Consider the following 22,604-nt stretch of genomic DNA (forward strand, 5'->3'; position numbering starts at 1 on the left):
CTCCCTGCTTTGAGAGAGTGAGATTACTACTTGGGCCTATCTAAGGTGGGGATACTTGGAACCTGGGAACTGATAAGCTGAGGTGTGACACCCAGTGTGATGGTCACCTGATACGTATATAAATATTTCTTCTCAATTGTTTTCTTGTGCTTGCTTTTTCAACCAAGTTACTATCTTTAAGGACAGGAACCAAACCTTCTCTTGTCAGTGACACCAATGCCATCTTCATGCTGTAACAAGTGATCTTGCTGAAAGGAAAACCAAACCCTCCCTACCAAGAATGAGTTGGGTGCGATTTTATTCCCACCACTACCCAATCTTTCTCCCAGTGCCCTGTGCCTTTCTCATCAGAGCACCAGATTTTTACTTGACTAGGTTCTTCACTTGATTGCACACTCCTTGTTGACCTGGATGCGTCTGTCTTGTTGACTACGATAGCCCCATTGTCTGGCATCATAAACAATTGATGAATGAATATGAAACTATGATAGTCGTTACTGTTTGTGGAGTACTTGATACATGCTTCACTGTCATATTTATTTATTTATTTTTGAGAAAGAGAGAGTGTGAGTGGGTGAGGGGTACAGAGAGAGACAGAGACAGAGACACTCTCAAGTGGGCCCTGTCACGACAGATGTGGGGCTCAATCCCACAAACCGTGAGATATGACCTAAGCCATAATCAAGAGTCTGAGGCTCAGCTGAGCCATCCAGGCACTCCTTCACTGTTAAGTGAAAACTGTTTAAGTATCTTTCACCAAGATCTTGATAAGTGGTAGAGCTGTGATAGGAACTGGTATCTGACTTCAGAGTATTGTTTAGCCATGGCAAGGGGTTGCCGTTATGCTGGCATCCAGTAGCTACCTCTGGCTCCCAAGCAGATAGATGGGTGAGGTGGCTAGATGAGGTGGGCAGACGTGGTTGGCCTGGCCAGGGCCAGCCCATGGCACAGCTAGTGCAGCCAGCCAGAAATGCGTCCAGAGAATCCTCAGAAGCTTAGTGAGAAAGACCTGCTCTCATCTGTGAGAGAGGAAGTCCTGAGACAGCAGCCATGGGGGCTGGAGATGGCAGAAAGGCTCTGAGGGCTGAGCAGTGGTGTTCGGGGGCTCCTTGGATGTTACCAGGGAACCTCTTGTTTCTTTAGTAGATTTTTTTTTTTTAATTTTTTTTTTTTTTTTATTTATTTCTAGGAGACAGAGAGAGAGACAGCGTGAGCAGGGGAGGGTCAGAGAGAGAGGGAGTCACAGACTGAAACAGGCTCCAGGCTCTGAGCTGGCAGTCAGCACAGAGCCTGACGCGGGGCTCGAACCCATGAACCGTGAGATCATGACCTAAGCGAAAGTCGGACGCTTAACCAACTAAGCCACCCAGGCGCCCCTCTTTAGTAGATTTTTTTTAGTCCTCTTCTTCCTTCAGTAATTTTCAACAGTATTTGACTTGTATGTGATAATCTCTCTTTTTTTAAAGAAATATTTTTATTTATTTTTGAGAGAAAGAGAGCACAAGTGGGGGAGGGGCAGAGAGAGAGAGACAGAGAGAGACAGACAGACAGAGACAGAAAGAGACAGAATCCAAAGCAGGCTTCAGGCTCTGAGCTGTTAGTATAGAACCTGACACGGGGCTGGAACTTGTGGACCGTGAGATCATGACCTAAGATGAAGTCAGATGTTTAACTGACTTAGCCACCCAGGTGCTCCTGATCATCTCTTAAAGCCCTCTCTTTCATGGCTTATATGTCTTGAACAATGTTCTATTTGTATATTAAGTGTTCCAGTACTCATCCCCATGCTCTCTTCTCAAATATGAAACAGATTTGAAGTTTGAGAAAGAAATCTGAGTTTTCATTTGCTTAAAACCCAGAATGGCTTTTCATATTCTTCAGAATAAAATTTCAAATTCTCAGCAAGGCCTTGAAGCTTAGCCTGTTCTGTGCTTGCTGCCCTCTCTTCTAGTTTCATATTCTTTTGCATGTCTCCTCTTTCTCTGAGCTTCTTCCACACAGTTCTTCACCTCCCTCCTCAACTGTACTCTCCACCTCCCAAGTGTTCTTACTTGTTGGGATATTCTTTCTCCTTTTTGCCTACTTAACTCCTTTGTGCTCAGTTCAAGCATCAGTGTTTTTAGAAAAGCTTTCTCTGAACTCTCTGGCCAGATCAAAGTCCTATGCAACAGACTGTCATATGTGACTCTTTCTCAGGTGTTAATTGTAATAAGGCTATCACATTCATTGGAGTGATCCACTAGCTTGGAAACCCAGTGGGTTGGCAATTGTGTGTCTTTTGTTCCTGACTGTAATGTAGGGTCTAGCACAATGCTTGATTGGGGTAGGCACTTATATTATGTAACAAAATGGAAATAAACCATTTATTTAACAAAATACCCTATGTTAAACTTGAATGAATTGAAAGAGAAATTAAGCAAGGTTAATTAAATTATGCTCGAGGTCATGCACTTAGTAAGTGGCAGAGTGGAACAGTAGCCATCTGGTTCCATTCCCTGTGTTCTTAACTTCCTGACCTATCATGTCCCTCGACTTGTTAAGTACTTTTTGAAATAAAGAGAAAGAGAAGAAGGAAATAAGGGTATCCAAGAGACGAGGGGATTCCCTGTCTCCACTCAGAGTTGAGATTAAGAGTTGGAAATTAAGAATGAAAGATTAAGGGGGTCCTGGATGGTTCAGTCAGGTAAGCGTCCGACTCTTGATTTCCGCTCAGGTGATGATCGTACTGTTTGTAAATTGGAGCCCCGAGTTGAGCTGTCAGTGAGGAGCCTCCTTGGAATTCTCTCTCTACCCCTCTCTCTGTTCCTTCTCTGCTTGCTCTCTCTCTCTCAAAATAAATAAATAAACTTAAAAAAATTTAAAAGAATGAAAGATTAAGATGGTAGTTCTCCTTGTGGTGAGCATTGCATAACTATAGAGTTTTGGAATAACTGTGTTGTAAATCTGAAGCTAATGTAACATTGTCTGTCAGCTGTATTTCAGTTAAAACAAAACACTGGAATAGAATAAACAGGTCTGGAGAAAAAAAAAGAATGAAAGATTACATTCTGCCAAAATAGATTATATGAATGGCCAATAAGCACATGAAAAGATTCTCAACATCATTAGTCTTCAGGAAAATGCAAATGAAAACCAGAATGACATCAGCAATGAACAATTCAAAAAGGAAATTAAGAAAACAGTTCTGTTTATAGTAGCATTCAAAAGAATACCTAGGCATAAACTTAGCCAAGGAAGTAAAAGATTTGTACACAGAAAACTACAGAGAACAGTTACTAAAGAACAGGAAACTAAAGACCTAAATAAATGGAAAGACATGCTATATTTGTAGATTGGAAGACTTAATATCTTTAAGATGGTAATATTACTCAAAGCAATCTACAGATTCAGTGTAATCTGTATCAAAATTCCAGTGGGTTTTTTGTTTTTGTTTTTGTTTTTTTTTTTGCTGAAATGCAAAAGTTGATCCTCAGAGTCATATAGAATTACAAGGAGTCCTCCCAGTGCCTCAGTATGTTCACCACCTGGAAGCTCTCTGAACCCCATAATTTAGGGGTTTTAAGGGAAGCATCATCATGTAGGCATTGTTGACTAAATCCTTGTCCATTGGCGCTTAACTTACTCTCCAGCCCCTTTCCCATCCTTAGAATTGAGACTGAAAGTTCCAACCCTGTAATCACGAGCCTTTCTGCCAACTAGGGTCCATCCTGAAGCCATCTAGAGGCCAGCAATTCATTCATTAGCATACAAAACATTCTTATCGCTATGCAAATTCCAAGGGTTTTAGGAGCTGTATACCTGGAAATGGAGACAGAAACCAAATAGATAGAATTAAAAACTATTTAAAAAATAGACTTTAAAAAATAATTAAAAACTTTTTTAAACTTTTTTTTTTTTTTTGAGAGACAGAGCATGAGTAGGGGAGGGGCAGAGAGAGAGGGAGACAGAGTCTGAAGCAGGCTGCAGGCTCTGAGCTCTCAGCACAGAGCATGATGTGGGGCTCAAACCCACAAACCATGAGATCGTGACCCGAGCCAAAGTCGGATGCGTAACCGACTGAGCCATCTGAGCACCCTGAAATATACATTTCTTATTATATCATCCTCCTAAATAATAAAAAGGAACAAATATATACAACAGCACGGATGTATCTAAAGAATTCATCTAAATGGAAGGACTAAGTCAAAGAAGCATGACCATATAAACGACTACATAGGGGTGCTTGGGTGGTTCAGTTGGCTGAGCATCCAGCTCTTGGTTTTGATTCCTGTCATGATCTCATGGTTCGTAAGATCGAGTCTCGGATGGGCTCTGGACTGAGAGCGAAGAACCTGCTTGGGATTCTCTCTCTGCCCCTTCCCCACACGTGCGTGTGCTCGCTCTCTCTCTCAAAATAAATAAACTAGAAAGTACAATTAAAAAAAAGAAAGACTGCATATTATACTAGTCCAGTAATAGAATTTCTAGGAAAGGGCAATTTGGAGACAGAAAGCTGATCAGTGATTGGCCAAGGCTGGGAGTGAGATCAGGATTGACTGCAAAAGGGCACAGAAGACTTTTTGGGGTGATGGAGACTGGATTATGTTGTTTGCACAACTGTACAGATTTATTCCAAAGAATCATTAAACTAAATTTATAGTGGATGAATTTTAATAGTTTATAAACTATACCTCAATAAATAGACCACAAAAAAAAGTGATAGGAAGATGAAAAACATTGGTGTCCTGAAATCTAAGTTGCATCCTGGTCTTTGGATTGATAATGGGACCAACCCATCTGCCTCCCCAAACTCACTTCTCATCTGTCCAAGCTGTCCTGCTGCTTCCAGGTGGGTCAGGCACTCCTAGATGATGTGGGAGGGACCCTTATATTCTAACACTCCTCCCTCTGTCATTCCTTGCTAACTGCCTCTGCTGCTGAAGGGCAGGGTTAGGGCCTAGCTAAGGAGACTGGGTTTCTGAGGCCCTTTGCTCAGCTCCCTAGAGAGAGGCAGAGCCCTTTTCGGTGCTACCTTTCTTCAAAATCAGATTTTGACACGGTTCAAGGGAGGGCCTCTAGTGCTGAGCACTGAAATGCACCTTCATCTAGAGGAACTTGACCTCCTCTTCCCTAGATGACATCCTGCCATATTACTTATAGAGTCCTCTTCTGCAGGCCTTTCAGTAGGGGTTGTATCATGAGGTGGTTGGTCCATTCCAACCCCTGGGGAGCCTAGGCTGAGAATGTACTTGGTTCTGGACAGCCATGTAACATGGGGCAGGTGTCCCCCACCTCACTCCATGATTTTTCCTCCTTAAACCAAGCTCCCATCTCCCACCTACCTTCCCAAGTAGCAGAATATCCCTGAATCTTTGCCTTTACCTTAGAAGATCCTTTTCATTCCTCAGAGAGCCTCTCTGAAGTTTCCATTCTCCTTTCCTAGTCTTCAGGGTTCCCTGGGAAGTGGATTTGCTCTCTGGGTTTCCTTGTGTGGAGATGGAGAAATGGGTAGAAGGGGCTGAGCCCAGGCAGGGTCTCAGCAGAATAGAAGAGCTGGAAATCTGAGAGGGAAACCTAGATGGGGCTAATTTGGAACCCTGGGGGCTGGAGAAGCAAGTTCATCTACACATTCAAGCCAACCCTGACTCACAGGGAAGTGACTTCAAAACAACTTTCATAACCCCATCTGAATGTTGGCCACATTTACCCTCCCAGCTGTCTTTGGCATCAAGCCACTCTCTGATCCTCCCTTTTCTCATCCTTAACAAGGGGGAGAATGGGTTTGTTTTTTTAAAAAAAATTTTTAAATGTTTTATTTATTTCTAGGAGAGAGAGAGCGCGAGCAGGGGAGGGTCAGAGAGAGAGGGAGACACAGAATCTGAAGCAGGCTCCAGGCTCTCAGCTGGCAGTCAGCACAGAGCCTGACGTGGGGCTCGAACCCATGAACTGTGAGATCATGACCTAAGCGAAAGTTGGACGCTTAACCGACTAAGCCACCCAGGCGCCCTGGAGGATGGGGTTTTGATGAAGAATAACAAGACCATCCATGTGTTAAGAGCAAAGAATTTGGAGCTGTAACATCACATGTTCATGTTGGCTTTGCTGATTTGCTGCACAAGCATGACAGGTCATTGTGTTGCTTTCTGGGCTTCAGCTTTCTTCTGTCTTTAATGAGGGTATTGGAATAGCAAGGTCCCCTTCAAGTAGTAAAATTATGGTTCCTTAAGAAGTGAAAGTATGGAGCAACAGAAGAGCTGTTTAAATGTGACTGTAGATAAGGACTGGACTGTCTAATGATACTGTTGTCCTGAGAAAGGGCTCTAGGCTCCCAAGTACAACTCTGCCTCCTTCCCATCATGCCCAGGGTTGCTCACTAAGCTAGGGGTCAGGCGATCCCCAAGAAGCCCTGTTCTTCACATTGCCTCATCTCATCCATCCGTGAGTACCAGACCAAGCCCCCCCCTTTTCTTTTTTTTAAGATTTTATTTTTTTATTCTGTAGAGAGTACACCCAACATGGGGCTCAAACTCACAACCTTGAGATCAAGAGTCACAAGCTCTACCAGGGCCCCTATCCCAGAGTGATTTTATCTCTGAGTCACGTGATAGTAGCTCCTCTTTTAGCCCTGCTTCTGCTCTCCTTTCCAGTCTGGGCCCAACTCTCAGGCAGTCCCCCAGCCGCACTGGCTGACTGGTTAAGGATTTCTCCTCAGCTGTAAATGCTGTAGCAGAACTTCTAAATGATGACTTCTGAGTCAAACTGAAATTCTCAGTGAAAACCAATGAATTAAGATTCAAACCAAAGTTGTTTTAAATATCTTGTGAACCAGTTCAAACCTAAACACTCATTATCATACTATAATGGATGTTCATGATAACTCTAAACTGTTAAAGATAGTTTAAATGATGCTGTTTTTCTTCTACATTTCTGAAATTTCAAAATTTTCCTTAATGAATTCATCATTTTTAAAAAATCCCTTGATATTTCAATATATATTTCCTAAGAAAAAGGGTATTCTCTTACATAACCACAGTAGAGTTATCAAATCCTGTAGATTTAACACTGACTCAATACTTTTATCTATAGTCCACATTCCAATTCTGTTTTCCTACAGATGACATATTAAGAGCAGAGGCAGACACCCTAGTCTGAGAAATTCCATTATGTGTATACTTTCTTCTCTGCAGGTGTTGGGTCAATTATAGGGATCTTGTACAGAATCCAAGGTAGCCTCTTTTATCCATCCTCAACTGTAGTTGTGCTGAGTTGACCAGTCAAAATGCTGTGTTGGGGGAAGGACAGAATTACTAGATGGGTGCCTTCCAGATGAGTCTAAGCTGTTGGTTGTCTCTGAAAGCACAAGAGTTGGTGAGTAGAGTCCACATAACTTTTTTTTTTAATTTTTAAAATGTTTTATTTATTTTTGAGAGAGACAGCGTGAGCAGGGGAGGGTCAGAGAGGGAGACACAGAATCTGAAACAGGCTTCAGGCTGTTAGCACAGAGCCTGACGCGGGGCTCAAACCCACGAACCGTGAGATCATGACCTGAGCTGAAGTTGGACGCTCAACCAACTGAGCCACCCAGGCGCCCCACCACATATCTTCCTAGCGGTACCAGCAACTGTTCTCTCCCTTCTTAGTCCCTTCTTAAGGGAGGAATGACCTGCAGTTACTTTGGCTTTGTAACCAATTAGACTTGAGTCCCAAATTTTACCACTTCTAGCTTATGAGCTTGGATGTGCAGATATAAAATATCCACCTCATTGCTTTTCTAAGGATTAAATAATGTGATGCATATGACACAGCACTGTTGTAACTATTCAACCAGTGTTGGGGACTGTAGTTATTTTACAGATTGGTAGCTCAAAGCCCTCATGGACTCTTGAGTTCTCCTTGATGTTCACTCATCCCTACATCCTTCAGTAGTTTGTCCTCTTGATATTTTAAGGGTAATCAAGCTGTTCCATCTTGTCAAAAATCTCCCCACCAGATGCAACAAATCTATCCCACAGCCAGTATCCTTAACTCTGGCACCACCTGGTGGTTGCTAGCGCAAACTTACCCTAGTTACTTGCAGAGGACCAAGGTTGGTAGTGCTGGGAGCATCAGAGCAGCTCCCATCTGAACCTTTGCAAAGTGTTAAGCACTGTACTATGCATTTCACACGCCTTAACTGCCTTCAATCCTTAACAATCCTTATGGAGTAGGCTTTATTACAGTGGTAGGGAAATTGCTGTCCAGAGAAGTTAACTTGACAAAGTGTCACTGACAAGCAGGATTTCTACCCTACTCAGAAGTCCTATTTGCTCACCATGATGCTGTCCTGATGGCTTTAGGGCTGTAAAGTCTCTTTACATTTACAGATTTCCTTACCCTGATGGGGAAACTGAGGGGTTAGGAAGGTACTTACCTGAAATCACAAGGCCAACTACTTGCAAAGCCAGAATGAGATGTTTGTCCTAAAAAGCGGACTCTTTGACCTGGGCTCTTCAGTGAGCCCCAGGATGACCCTCCCAAGCAATTTCAGACTATACCTGAAACCGCATCCATAGCCAGGATTTAGTTATCAGAGAACCCTGGAAATGAAATGTTTTCACTTCTAGTTCCTGTTGTCCAGCCATGTCCTCAGCAACTCTGGCATCCAGTGCTTCTATACTCGTTGGCTGGTCATTTCCTATGTCCCTGGAGGCACAGTCCCACCAGGATGGGATTTGGCAGGTGGAAGTCCCAGCAGGCACTCACTCAAATTGGCAAAAAGGGAGAAGCTGGCATGAGGCTTAAATTCCACTTTGGCACTCAGCCCTGAATCCAGTGTGCCTGTCTGGGAGCGTCACGGCATGAGAACCAGAGCCAGAGAACAAAAGATGGCAAGCGCTGCAGGCCCAGACAGGCAAACACAACAGCCCACACACCCAGCATCAGTGTGCTGCCTTCCAACTTTTGACTTCAGACAGCACCTAGAGATGCATTAGGAGGAAAAATTATATACCTCCACTATGCACAGGCATGTCTGCCCTTCCCAGAGGGTGACTGGTTTTGGTTTCATCAAGGCTATTCTCTAAATCTGCTGGAAAATGAGCAAAAGTATGCTAAAAAGTACCATTACTGGTCAATTTTGTTAAATACATTTTCTTAAATATGGAGAAGGCAAATCATATCTTACACCTTGGTTTTTTAAGTAGGCTTTCTAAACCACCAACTAGGAGCTCTAAGCACATAAATCGTTGGGAAAAACAAAATTATCTTCTCTTGACCCAACCTAGAAGGCTTGCTCCTGGATGAGGTGATTTGTTACTCTCCTATACAGCACCAGGGGTGCAAGATCAAGGAGGCTTAGTTTCTGCTCTTCCATCTGGACCATCCAAAGGTGATGAGATGTACAGAGAATCAACCGTGGGATGAGGCCTGGAGTAAAATTTGGCTTCACCACTACAGGGCTGTTATCTAACCCCTTTTGGCCTGTTCCATCACTTGTAAAATGGGCACACCGTCTACCTCCATGAAATGTTTAACTACACGGGATAACATACTAGAAACCACTTTTTAAAAAGGGGGAAGATTTCCCTTTGGTGGGCATGTACAGTCAGGGAAGCTACAAACTAGTTTCGCCCCAGCAACCTGAACTTCCTCTGATGTTAATCTTGACCTCAGGCATCCTTTGCATATACCCTTCCATAGGCAAATGTAACAAAGACAACTAATATCTGAGGCTGCAAAGTTAATAGCCATCACTCAACACACGCCTTGGAGACCTTACTTATACTGTCTCCATGGTGCAGAACCTGCCAAGGAACAGTCCTAAAGAATCTCAAGCACACAAAGTGTATTCTTAAATATGGTTTAATACTCTTCTCCATTTCTGTACATCACAACACCAAGATTTCGCTGCTTAGGATCTCTCTGTAGAGGCTATAGAGAATGCAAAGGCTACCGTTTTCACCCCCTCTTATTTACGTGTTTGTATGTGTAAGTGTAATACATATCAGTATATATTGATACACACATCAATATATATTGCAATATATATCACCAAAGAGAACACATTGATTAAAGAAATACAAAAATTTGGCATCATTTCCAAACTTAAATAGTAAAAATAAAAACTACAAAAGGAGCTGCATACCCTAAATGTATCATGTGAAACAACAAGCATATTCAAAAATGTAAATTTACATCCAATTTCTCTGGTCTTGTCATATCACATTAGACCCATTTACAATGGCAAAACCCTAAGGTACTGCTGTGAAGAGAGCATGTTTACTAGCTCTTGGGTGTTCTGCAAACAAACAGCAGAGCCCAAAGCAAAAGCCTGTTCCGGTGAAGCCTCCCACGTTGGTGAATACCAAAGAATGGACTCTTCTCACTGGGGGTTGAGACATCAGGTTATATACATTGAAAGACAGTCATTTGGACCTCAGAGTATACAGTGTGAGAACCAGAAGCTTTACATTTAAGACATACTCCCTTCATTCAAGTGAAACAGGATTATTGGAACGATAGGCAGGTCTGCAACCTGGGAACAAGGAGCTGGTTCAGACCAATAAAGCTACAAGTGACTGAGTCAAGTCAGTGAAGAACAGCAGTCAGGCACTAAAGTGTTAAAAGTACCCAATTTGAAAACCAAATGCACCCCACTACTCTTATCAGTGTGGGAACGATACCAATTGACTTTTAAAACCTTTGGTCCTTCAAAGTCCATTTGGTATACTTTTTTCCATTGCTACCACTGGGCACATCCTATACACTTTATTCACTGTCACCACCTCGGGCACGCCATGACCTTGCATGTCAGCTGGGGTCAAGTCCAACTTAGAACCCAGCTATGAAGCGTGAGCTTCAGGTTTTCAGGCCCACTTTTGGATCCAACAATAGTTAAGTCCTTGGTGCCAGAAGCTGTGTCCCATCCCTTCCCACCCCTGCCCTTCCCACCCCCCTCCCATAATTTCTCATATGAGAGGTGCTTGTAAGTCCCATATTTGAAACAGAGGCTCCAACCCCACCAGGAGGTCAGGGGTTTATAGTTACATGCACAGTCATACATGTCTTGTCAGTCGTTCCTGTGAAAAACCTTGCAGTTCATTAAAAGAAAAAAAAAAAAATCAAAACATTCACATAATCTCATGCCATCCAACACAAGGAAAACACGACCACCTCCCTTTTACCAAGGACAGACCCAAGCAAAATAAAATATTCTTTAAATTTCTTTGCTTCCACTTAAATTGCATGTTTTATTTCTCCCAATCCCAGCAATAGCACATAAGCCCCATCAGATCCATCCCAAACTGGTTTCTAGTAGGCTAAGATTATGGGAACCCTGGTCAATGCAACTGATGCTAAGGGCTCCCAAACCCTAGGCACAAATGCGCCTGCAAAACGGATTGAAGGGAACAGTGCATTGGCTCAAATACTTCCTGTGTCAGTTTGACTTTGCAATGCAATTTGCATCCTTGAAACTGACAGTCTCGAGGGGGAGGAGTAGTGTGAGGGAGTGAAGTTGAAATTGCCTCCTATTAGCTCACCCTTTCAACATTAAACAGAGACCAAGAGAAAATGGTTCCAACATTTCACCGCATGTATTTCTTCTTATGCAGTCTAAGCTGAGAATGCCATGTAAATGGGTCACTGCGAAATGCAGCAATTTTCTCCAATCAAAATAAGAAACAAACCAGTATGATCTCATTTCTATTAACTTTTGAAGGTTTACAGCAGTTAAAGTATTTTTGATTCTATGTATGAAGGTTAAAAAAATCATTTTTTTTTCATAAAATACAAGAGCAAACCAATTTCACCATCGAGTAAAAGTAAAAACTGGGATTCTTTTTTAAATTAGTCCAAAGTGGCATTTTAGGAACTTAGTTGTAGGCTGCTGCGCTGACACCATGACAAACCAAAGTGTAGGGTTGGGTCTGGTTTTGTTTCGGTTTTCTTTTCAATATCCAATGCTCATGGATTAAGTTCTGGAAATGTTCCAATTGTAAGGCAGGGATCTGTTTGGATTCCACCACGGGTATGCTCCTTGGGTTGGATGCTGGAGGGTGAGGCACGTTTTGCCGGACCCAGGTCGACTACCTAGTAGTCATCAAGGTCAAAAAATTCATCATCTCCTCCTTGGTATTCCATTCCCTGGAAATCTACTCGGTACCGCAAGATACCTAGGAAAGCAAATCAAAGAGTAAATCAACGGTGTTCCTGGAATGGGGAGGGTTCACTTCAATAAGAAAAGCCCTACTCCCTTGTCGAAGTACAGAAAGCCAAGAGATGATGATAAAACAAAAAACAGTCCCAACCAAGGAACCTGCAACCATGTCCTCCCCTCAACCTCCTGACTCGTTGGATAAGCACACCTCATCTCATAACTTGATTTTGGGATAGCCAGGAAAAGCTTTGACCTGAGACCCTGGCTGTAAGTTTAGTTTTCTTATTTGCCACTTACCTCCAATTCCACCAAATCCTTTTACAAACTGGGATCCTTCTTGTGACTTATCTGTGACGATTTCCAACGTAGCTCCAAACTTTTTATAGTTGTTAGCAAACCATTCCAGCAGGGGCATGCTCTCAATCAGCTCATGTTCTTGTCCTGTCTGCAAGGGTGACCATAAAATACAGAAAAAAATGGGATTAGGATATAATCAAGACTTAGCCACCCTAGCTCCCCCACCCACCATCGTTCTCCTTCTCCCTCTTTATTAAGTGGGTGTAGCATGCTTCTATGTGAATTCTGATTTCTAGGGACATAATTCTGAGAACAGAGAAGTTCTATTTCAAGTATCATTCCTCCTCGGGCTTTGGCTCAATGATGAAATGTCAACACACACTTAGCAGTTTTTCACCTTCTAGGTCCTGTTGTTGTTTCTGAAGTCAGGGTGTTGTAAAGTGTCTCCAGGCAGCACTCATTTAACAGCCGAGAAGAGACCAGCCAGATTTGCTTTTTAGAGCAAGCTTGTGAAAGCAAAGCCCTTCAACTCAGAATTTGAGGAACCATAAGCCATCTGTGCTGGCCAAAGAGGTGACCACCTCCCACTGCCCCCTACTGCCAAGAGTATGAAGTTTGGTATCTGAAAGCTGATACTCTAGCTGCCAGTGCTCTTAAACGGATTTCCTTTACTTGCATTTATCACCAAACTAGGAAAACAATCACATACCTCTTTGTCTGTAAAATGAGATTTATCCTTCTCTTGTTCTGGAGTGAGATAGAGAATTTTCTCCTCTACAGTATTGGGGGAAAAAAATGTGTTAACCTTTTTTCATACACTAGCAGATTTAAGTCCCATGAGGTAAGTCAGGTTAGACAAAAGGGCTTCTTCCGAACTTATTCTATCAACCTTCTTTTCATAAGCATATTAATCAGCATGCACTAAGTGTCTACCAGGTACACTGCTCCTACCATAAGTAAAACACCAAAGACATTCAAGATACAGTTTTTGTCCTCAGGCAATTTAACAGTCTTAAGCAGACATTTATCGGTTCAAGGAAAACAATTTATGCAGACTGAAGTCACCTCTCCCAAATTTCCACCCCGAGTTTCTAGAACATAGAGGTCAAAAGTAATGTTATTTAACTTTCTAATTCTCATACCTTCTGTGCCTTGGCAATGAAGAACATATCTCATTATATCCAGATTTTCATAGACTATTAGAATCTCTACAGCTCCCATTTCTAAAGCCTTTAGTGTATCTTCAACTCCGAAACAGTACTTGCCCGTGTCCTGACTGATTTCATCGAAGTATCGTCCTGTGATGAGGGATAGGTGAAGAAGCATATATATTAAAGTTTCCTTTGTAGAAACAGACTTTCTTGCTCAAAATCTGAGAGGGGGTGGCTGGGTGGCTCAGTCAGTTGAGTGTCCGATTCTAGGTTTCGGCTCAGGTCATAATCTCAGTTTGTGGGACCAAGCCCTGCGTTGGGCTCTATTCTGACAGCATGGAGCCTGTTTTGATTCTCTCCCTCTCTCTTTGCCCCTCCTAAGCTTGTGTGTGTGTGTGTGTGCGCGCGCGCGCGCGCGCACACACACTCTCTCTCTCCAAATAAAAGATAAAAAAAAAAAATTTCCGAGAGAGAGAAAATAACAACTAAAAATGAGTAAGAGCTAAAAGTCAGTGCAGACCCAAGTGGGGAACTCAGGGAACGTGAGATCAAGACCCAATCTGATGTTTATCTGACTCAACCACCCAGGCACCCCAATGGCCAGATTAATTTGGTCTATTCACCACTGCATTACAAAGGATACGTGAAGACTGAAGTTTGGTTCCTATTGCCAAAGGGTAAAAAGAGCAGAAATAGAAGCACATTTACTAGAACTCATGAATAAAGGAAGATTAATGATTCCACGGAGAAAGATTTTTAATACAAAGGTTCAATCTTCCTCTTACCTTTTCAGCATTTTGTTACATAAATAATCACTCACATACAAATATACATACAAAAACATGTCACAGAATAAATAAGTTGCATTTCACTGATACCTATTAATTTCTTCTCTTGAATGAATTTCACGTTGGAGAGGACTTCAGTAGATAACTCAATAGCTTGGTTGAATCCATTTTCACCACCATAGGATATATCAACTAATTTTAAAACTTTTGATTGCAACCTCTGACATCATACACAGACACACATTAAAAAAAAAAAAAAAAGACATCATTAGTACTTCAAAACCCCTTTCCCAAGACCCACTTCTTCTTAATGGCATGCAAGACACTAAAGTCTAAAGAGGTAGAAGATGGGGAACATACCCAATATGTTCAAGAGGTCTCAGTGAGAAACACTGTCAACGGTAACTTCCCCAGCCAATCATATCACACATTTGATTAGACCTGATAACTCATTAATCACCAACAAGACTAGGTTTCTTGTAAAGGAAACAGAGGACAATTGGTTCCTGCCATAAGCTGGCAGAGTACACCACCACTTCTGTGGTGAGACTTCTACCATATAATGCTACTCCCTCTCCAGAAGAGCACTTTGGGAATGTCTTATGCCTGAGTCCATGTCATAGACCAAAAGATCTTTCTGGACTAAGTGCTTTAGGCTAATCAATTCTGTCATATTACTGGGAGTTTCAAAGCTTTATTTACCTCCAGGAATAAAACAGAAGACGACCAGAAAAACCAGCTCCTACTTTCTTTGAAATCATACTGCCTTTTGAGGCCAAGTATGGCAATTCACTAAACCAGGAGCTGCCACCAGACCATAATGATTTTATCTAAAAATGGTTGGTTTTCAAGGAGAAAAAACCCCAGAATAGCAACTTAACTAACAGAGTATCTACTTCTCACTTACCTGATCAAACATATCAGATTGACTTAGTTCGGTTTTAAAGTCAGCTGATCCGGCTAAAACAAGACCAGCCACATTCACTTTGTCCCCAGAAATAAACAGCTGCACAGCAGTCTCAGCTACTTTCCGAACATAGTTATGCCGCTTTTCCATTCTTAAACGAGCAAAACGCAAGGCTGATTGACCTCCTCTACCTTTGACACAAAAAGTGGGGAAAAATGAGTAATTACTAAGAAGTGCAAAATAACTTGCTAAAAAACTAATCATGCCATTACCCAACAAAAAGACAAAGAGAAAAATTACTATTTCTTTTTAACTGTTTGGCACAAACTGATACACATTTTCAGAGCCAATATCAATTATCAAAACAAGAATCTTAAGCACCAATGAGTCATGTGTCATTTCATAATGCTTCTCATCTGTGAGCATCATTCTTCATCTGGATTTATCCCCCTTATACAGTTGACCCCTCCTTAAAAATAATACTGTATTTATTACAGTATCTCTGCCCCCAGTGTACAGCTTGAACTCACAACCCCAAGATCAAGAGCTGCAAGCTCTACCAAGTAAGCCAGCCAGGTGCCCCCACAGTTGACCCTTAAAAAATAAAGGTTTGAACTGTGAGGGTCTGCTTCTACATGGAGTTTCTCTGATAAACACAGAGAAACAGTTCTGTAAATGTATTTGCTCTTTCATGATTTTCTTATTAACATTTTTTCCTCTTTAATAATACAGTACAAAATATAATTAACATATAAAATGTGGGAAGACTTCCCAACAACAGGTTATTAGTAGGTAAGTTTTGGGGGAGTCAAAAGTTGTGTGTGTGTGTGTGTGTGTGTGTGTGTGTGAGGGTGCCTGCATGGCTCAGTTGGTTAAGCATCTGACTCACTCTTGATTTTGGCTCAGATCACGGTCTCATAGTTCATGAGACTGTTCCCTGCGACAGGCTCCGCATTCAGTATGGAGCCTGCTTGGGATTATTTCTCCTAAGTGGATTTTCAACTCTGCATAGGGGTTGGGGCCCATACGTGTTGTTCAGGGGTCAACTACACTATTTGCTATACACAAAATGGGCTTGTGTTCTCTTCCTGTGTTACCATGTTTCTTTGGGAGATCCACAGTGAATTTGTGTAGAACTTCTCTTGTGTTTCCTTGGAGTGTGCCAAAAAGCGCACCACTGCCATCTATTACAATGAAGCCAAACTTGCTGTCATCTGAAAGTAGTGCTGTAAGAGCCTGAAAAGCAAACAGAAGTACCACACAATAAATCCTAAAGCTTTGTTAGGGTCAAGACAAAATCCCAAAGGATATACATACAAGCCCTTTCACCCCATCCAGAATGGTAGTACTTACAGGAAAGCCATTTTATGGAATAATTCAGACTGTAGCTATAAATATGTAACCCATATGGTCAATTTTGAATTGATGCAGAGAAAAAAACCCCAACAATATTGATAGGAAGCCTTTCAACAAACCTGACCTGGACACATGAATAGAAAACCAAGAGAAATATAGGGTTCAGATTCAATCTAGTCCTTGATTTGATTCAGACTGATGGCAATCCCTGGAACATAATGTTCAAATTAAAAGTCCAAACTCTAAAACAGCACACCAAAAAAGCTAACCTCTAACAGCTGATTTTCTGCATTACCCCATCATTAACAGGCAGTATTCATTATAGTAAACAAGGATATCTTGTAAGTCAACTCTAGAGTAGGAGTCCATGAGGAGAAAACCCAGAAAGTCTAGAAAAAGATCTAGGTTTGAAATGTTTAATTTAACATGTATTTCTTGAACATCTTTAATGATATCAGGATCTAAAACTCAATTTTATTAAAAAAATTTTTTTTTAATTTTTATTTTTGAGAGACAGAATGTGAGTGGGGGAGGGACAGAGAGGGAGACACAGAATCTGAAGCAGGCTCCAGGCTCTGAAGTGGCGGCACAGAGCCTGACGTGGGGTTTAAATTCATGAATCTCTGAGATCATGACCTGAGCCAAAATTGGCCACTTAACCGATTGAGCCACCCTGGTGCCCCTGCAACTCAATTTTCTTTTAAAGGGATTATATCGATAATGATTTGGAGTTTTTCTGGGGGAAAATCCTTCTTCAAGTTTTGCTTATAATAACATGCCCACAGTTCTGCCTCTGCAAAGAGCAAATCTTTAAATAGTCCTGGAACCCATATAGATGGTCAAGAGTTTTCATGACAGAATCTGCACACCCCGTAGATGACTAGTTGCTAGGTGCCAGACTTCTTTGGAGTTAAGAAATACCCTTTCTTTTTTTTTTTTTAGGTTTTATTTATTTCTAGGAGAGAGAGAGAGAGAGAGAGACAGTGTGAGCAGGGGAGGGTCAGAGAGAGAGGGAGTCACAGAGTGAAACAGGCTCCAGGCTCCGAGCTGGCAGTCAGCACAGAGCCCGACGCGGGGCCCGAACCCATGAACCGCGAGATCATGACCTAAGCGAAAGTCGGACGCTTAACCGACTAAGCCACCCAGGCACCCCAATACCCTTTCCATCATAACTAAGGAAGAAAATAGTTCCCTTTAAGAACTGACCAGAAAGCAGATTAATCATTAGTTATCAATCTTTAATCATACCATAACTGATAATTAGCACTAAAACATGAATGTTGTGCCATTTTGTCACGATCTGTTAGGTGGCTTAATTTAATTGAATTATTAATTCAATAATTCTCATCAGGGAGTACTTATCCCTCATAAGAATGTATAATTATCCTGATTAAATAGGACATAAATTGTGCTGTACAGCATGTCACATTCATATCCAGTTACCAACCTATCAAGTGAAGCGAAAATAAACAAAGCTAGCAAGATTAAACAGTACCTGGAAGAGTTAGTTTAGAAATACCCACGAAGCTAGCTTAATAAAAGCTAGATAACACGAGTACCAGGTACTATTTAATAAGATCTAAAGTATTTCATGTAACTTGATACAGGTAAGTGGGACATGGTAACTAAGGGCCTTTCCAATGAAGCCTTCACCAGAAGGAGGCTGGCAAGATAGCCAAGAGAACAGTCTCAACCATCTATGCAACGAACCAAGCAAGATCCAACTGGAATTGGACTTCCTGTCAAGTTAGCAGAAATCATCCATTGTAAACTGTGTCGACAATTGTCAGTTCTAATTCCACTGTAGAGGTTTTTCCCTAGGTCGATGAAAAGCAAAAGACTGAACTAGGAGCCAGCTGTGAATTCCTGATTGTTCTACTGTTGACTGATTTAGGTCACTCTAATGAGGTTTCCTTTCCACCCTTAAATTTTATCTTATGGCAGTTATGTCACTCAAAAGTTTCATACAAAAAAAAAAGAAAAAGCTCTTACAGTCCTAAAGATTTTATAATTTGTGAACTGAAAACTAACGGTGCAAGAAATACAGGCAAGTATCATGGGTATATAGGGAGAGATGGAGAGATAGGTGATTATTTCTTCACCTCTTACCAATTCTCCAAACCCAGTTTAGCACTTTCTTCAAACATAATGATGGTCATTCAGTGTGTCACAAAGTAAAAATTTTTTTTTTAATGGCCAGCCTTGTGGTACAATGACTTAGAAAACAGTGTAGCAATTCCTCAAAAGATTAAGCAGTTACCATATTACCCAACAATTCCATTCCTAAGTATATACACTACCCTCCCATGAAAACATATGGTCACCCAAAAACTTGTACATGTATGTTCAGAGCACCATTATTCCTAATAGCCAAACAGTGGAAACAACACAAATGCCCATAAACTGATGAACAGATAAATCAAATGTAGAAGATATTATTTAGTAATAAAAAAGGATGATGTACTGATGCTAAGTGAAAGAAACGAGTCACAAAAATCCACCCACTGTATGAAATGCCCAGCATAGGCAAATCTAGAGAGACAGACAAGATCAGTGGTAGCCTAGAGCTGAGAGATCTTAGAGGGTATGAATGAGGGGAGGATTGGTAATGAATGCTACTGGATACTGGGTTTCTTTCTGGGATGATGAAAATACTGTATCTGAATTTCTTACCTCTGTATGGAATTTGTTGTCACATAAATACAATGATGTATTAATTGGTTTGAAAGGTTCAAAGTCAATGTTGACTTTCTTTTCCTTTCCTTCTTCTGTTACGATGGTACCACAGTAAACAACCAGGCCATTTGGAGGTACTGCAAAAAACACACAATTTCTCTACTTAAATCCACAGCTGATTTTCCTCAACAGAAAATGTTCCAGTAGTCTACTGTCCCTGCTCCTTTATTATTTTTAAAGACTTATTAAGTAATCTCTACAACCAACAGGAGCCTGAAATCAAGAGTCACATGCTGTAATGACAGAGCTAGCCAGGCATACCATGTCCCTGGTTCCTTTAAGTCATAATTTAAATAAAGCACAAATATCTGTAAATCTCTCCAGCAGAAATTTCTAATTTTAAAAATACTTGTGATGTTTTAAAAAGGAGAATTTAAACCTTTAAGTAACTACTACTTAACTTTAAAGAAAAATTAAAGAGGGACACCAAGGTTGCTCAGTTGGTTAACTGCCTGACTTTAGCTCAGGTCATGATCTCACGGTCTGTGGGTTTGAGCCCTGCATTGGGCTCTCGGCTGAACGCTTGCTCAAAGCCTGGAGCCTGTTTCGGATTCTGTGTCTCCTTCTCTCTCTGATCCTCCTTGCTCATGCTTTGTGTCACTCTATCTCTCAAAAATAAATGTAAAAGTTTTTAAAAATAATAATAAAGAAAAATTAAAGAAAAAAAAAAAGCGGGGGGGGGGGGGGCAGTCCCAAGGCCACAGGTACACTGCTGATGGCTATCTGAAAAAGATACAATAGTGACTAAAAGCATCATGGCAGGATCAAAGTGGAAAATATAACCAAAACACAGTAGAGGAGGAAAATGATCAAACTCTAGATTACCTTTGTTATAAAGTTTAAGTCTTTGTTGTACAGATGTAATGGCTCCCAGGACTGAAAGGCGGTTTACTCGTGACTTAATGTTAGATGCAGTTCCAAACTCATCTGCTAACATTTTTGCCACTCGTGAAATCTGGTCTTTGGGAGGAATGATCAATGATATCATGCTTGTGCCATTGCTGTGAAAGAAAGAGTAACATTACAACAAGTTCAAGTACCACATAAATAAAGAGTTTAAGTTCATGCTTATCACTATTAATGGGAGCTAATGAAATCGCCTTAAAATAGTAATACATCACTCGCAAAGTGATCAGTAAGAGAGGGACTGACTACTCCAGTGTAATCAAAGTATGCACAGAGTTAGGACAAGTGATCAGAATATGGTAGGTACTCAATTATTTGAATCAATTTTAGCTAGGTAAAAGAAAAAGTAATAAGGCACTTTAAGGGATTCTTGGGAAACAACTTTTCCTTCAAGGGCAAAGAGAGGAGCTTTCATAAGAGGGTGACAACAGGCTGGAATCTGACAGAGTCCGTGGTAGAGGCTTGGAAAGTGGTGGTTCTTCAGTGGGAGAAGCCACCACAGAATGATACAAATCTTTACAAAGTCTAGATGAAGTAACAACTGAATATCACAGTGTCTCCCCTTTTCTTTAGATTTTAGGCTCACCATGAAAATTTAAAATTACTAGTTTAGCACCCTTAGGAAACTGATAATGGGAAAGCAGAATCTTGTAATTCAAACAAATACTCCAATTAGGAAATCACACAGCTACTCTAGGTGTATCTCTAAATGTATCTTACATATTAATCACTTAAAAAAAAAGTTTATTTTGGGGGGGCGCAGGGAGAATCTCAAGCAGGCCTCTTGCTGTCATGTCAGCAAAGCCCAACGTGGGGCTCAATCTCATGAACTGTGAGATCATGACCTGTACCAAGATCAAGAGCTGCCTGACCAACTGAGCCACCCAGGCACCCCCATATTAATCATTTTTGAATCTAAGACACACACCCCCATATATTGAGAAACTGGCCAATTTGGAGTGCTCAAACTCCAGCTTCTAAAATTAAAAACCAGGACACCAAACTGAATTATGAAGGGCACTACTATCAAAGCCTTGCCACATGGAGGTCCCTTTCGAGCAGCCACTAACCTCTGTGTAACCTCAGTACCGATGTCAATAACATCCTTTTCAGCTACACATTCTCAAGACATTACCAAGATCTCATTTCAATATTTCTACTTCTACTTGAAACAAACACAAAACTACATTATCAAAACATGAACTCATCACTAATCAGGGTATGCCAATCACAACACAAAAATACTTCACACCCATTAAAATAGTTACCATCAAAAAACAAAATAGCAAGTGTTGGCAAAGACATGGAGATATTGGAAACCTATGCCTTGTTAGTGATGTTAAATCATACAGCCATTATGAATAACAGCATGGATAAAAGCAGGGCTGTGGTTCACATATTTAAACACAGAATTACCACATGATCTAGCATTGCCACTTCTGGGTATATACTTCAAAGAGTGAAACAGGGAACCAAACATACTTATGCACTAATGCTTAGAAGAAAAATGTTCACAACAGCCACAAGATGGCTAGAATTCCTATGTCCATCTATCCTGTGAAGTATTATTCAGCTTTAAAGGAAATTCTGACACAGGCTACAATTTGTATACGCCTTGAACAATTTATGCTAAGAGAAATAAGCCAGATATAAAAGGATATACACAGTGTATATTCCACTGGGAATCGAAGAGTAGTCAAATTCACAGAAACAAAAAGAACAATGGGTGCTGTGACTGGGGGGAAGGGGAAATAGGGTGTTTGATGTTTAGCATAGTTTCAGTTTTGTAAGATAAAGAGAGTTCTGGAGACTGATTGCCTAACAATGTGAATGTATTTTTAATACTACTTAACTGTATACATAAATTAGCCAACATAGTTAAATTTTATTGTGTGTGTTACGTTGCCACGGTACAAAAGCTGGNTGTACACTAAAATCATGGTGGGCAGGGAGGTGTTTCACTCTAGGTGGCTCCTTTATAATATTTTTAAAAAGCCTAATGGGATGAGGCACCCGGGTGGCTCAGCTGGTTGACTGCTTGGGCTGTGTTCATTTCGGCTCAGGTCATGGTCTTAAGTTTCACCCCCCAGTGGACTCTGCGCTGACAGCACAGAGCCTACTTGGGATTCTCTCTCTGCTCTTTGGCCATGCACTCAGCACTCTTAAAATAAATTAAAAAAAAAAAAAGAAAGAAAGAAAAAGAAAAAATCCATGGGAAAGATTTAGAACAGGATATTCCTTTTTCTGAGATTGGTGGGGAAGGGGGAAAGGCAGAGAGAATTAAAAAAAAAAAACCTTTTAATGTTTTATTTATTTCTGAGAGAGAGAGAGAGAGAGAGAGAGAGAGA

General features: G+C 41.1%; 1 protein-coding gene across 1 annotated transcript in view; it reads right to left on the bottom strand.

The window, feature by feature from the left end:
- Positions 1 to 9,803: 9,803 nt before the first annotated feature.
- The window catches only part of ETF1 (eukaryotic translation termination factor 1), a 26,715-nt gene continuing 13,914 nt past the window's right edge, over positions 9,804 to 22,604 (bottom strand). Inside the window, exons 3-11 of the mRNA XM_077768724.1 lie at positions 20,176 to 20,351; positions 19,288 to 19,427; positions 16,356 to 16,494; positions 15,259 to 15,449; positions 14,442 to 14,571; positions 13,555 to 13,710; positions 13,122 to 13,186; positions 12,413 to 12,560; positions 9,804 to 12,131 (exon numbers count right to left, since the gene is read on the bottom strand). Of these exons, the coding sequence (XP_077624850.1) occupies positions 12,049 to 12,131; positions 12,413 to 12,560; positions 13,122 to 13,186; positions 13,555 to 13,710; positions 14,442 to 14,571; positions 15,259 to 15,449; positions 16,356 to 16,494; positions 19,288 to 19,427; positions 20,176 to 20,351 (1,228 nt within the window). The 3' untranslated portion in view covers positions 9,804 to 12,048. The remainder of the gene's footprint in view (positions 12,132 to 12,412; positions 12,561 to 13,121; positions 13,187 to 13,554; positions 13,711 to 14,441; positions 14,572 to 15,258; positions 15,450 to 16,355; positions 16,495 to 19,287; positions 19,428 to 20,175; positions 20,352 to 22,604) is intronic.

This window comes from Crocuta crocuta, unplaced genomic scaffold (genome assembly GCF_008692635.1).
Source record: "Crocuta crocuta isolate KB4526 unplaced genomic scaffold, BGI_CrCroc_1.0 scaffold64, whole genome shotgun sequence".
Taxonomy (NCBI): Eukaryota; Metazoa; Chordata; class Mammalia; order Carnivora; family Hyaenidae; genus Crocuta; species Crocuta crocuta.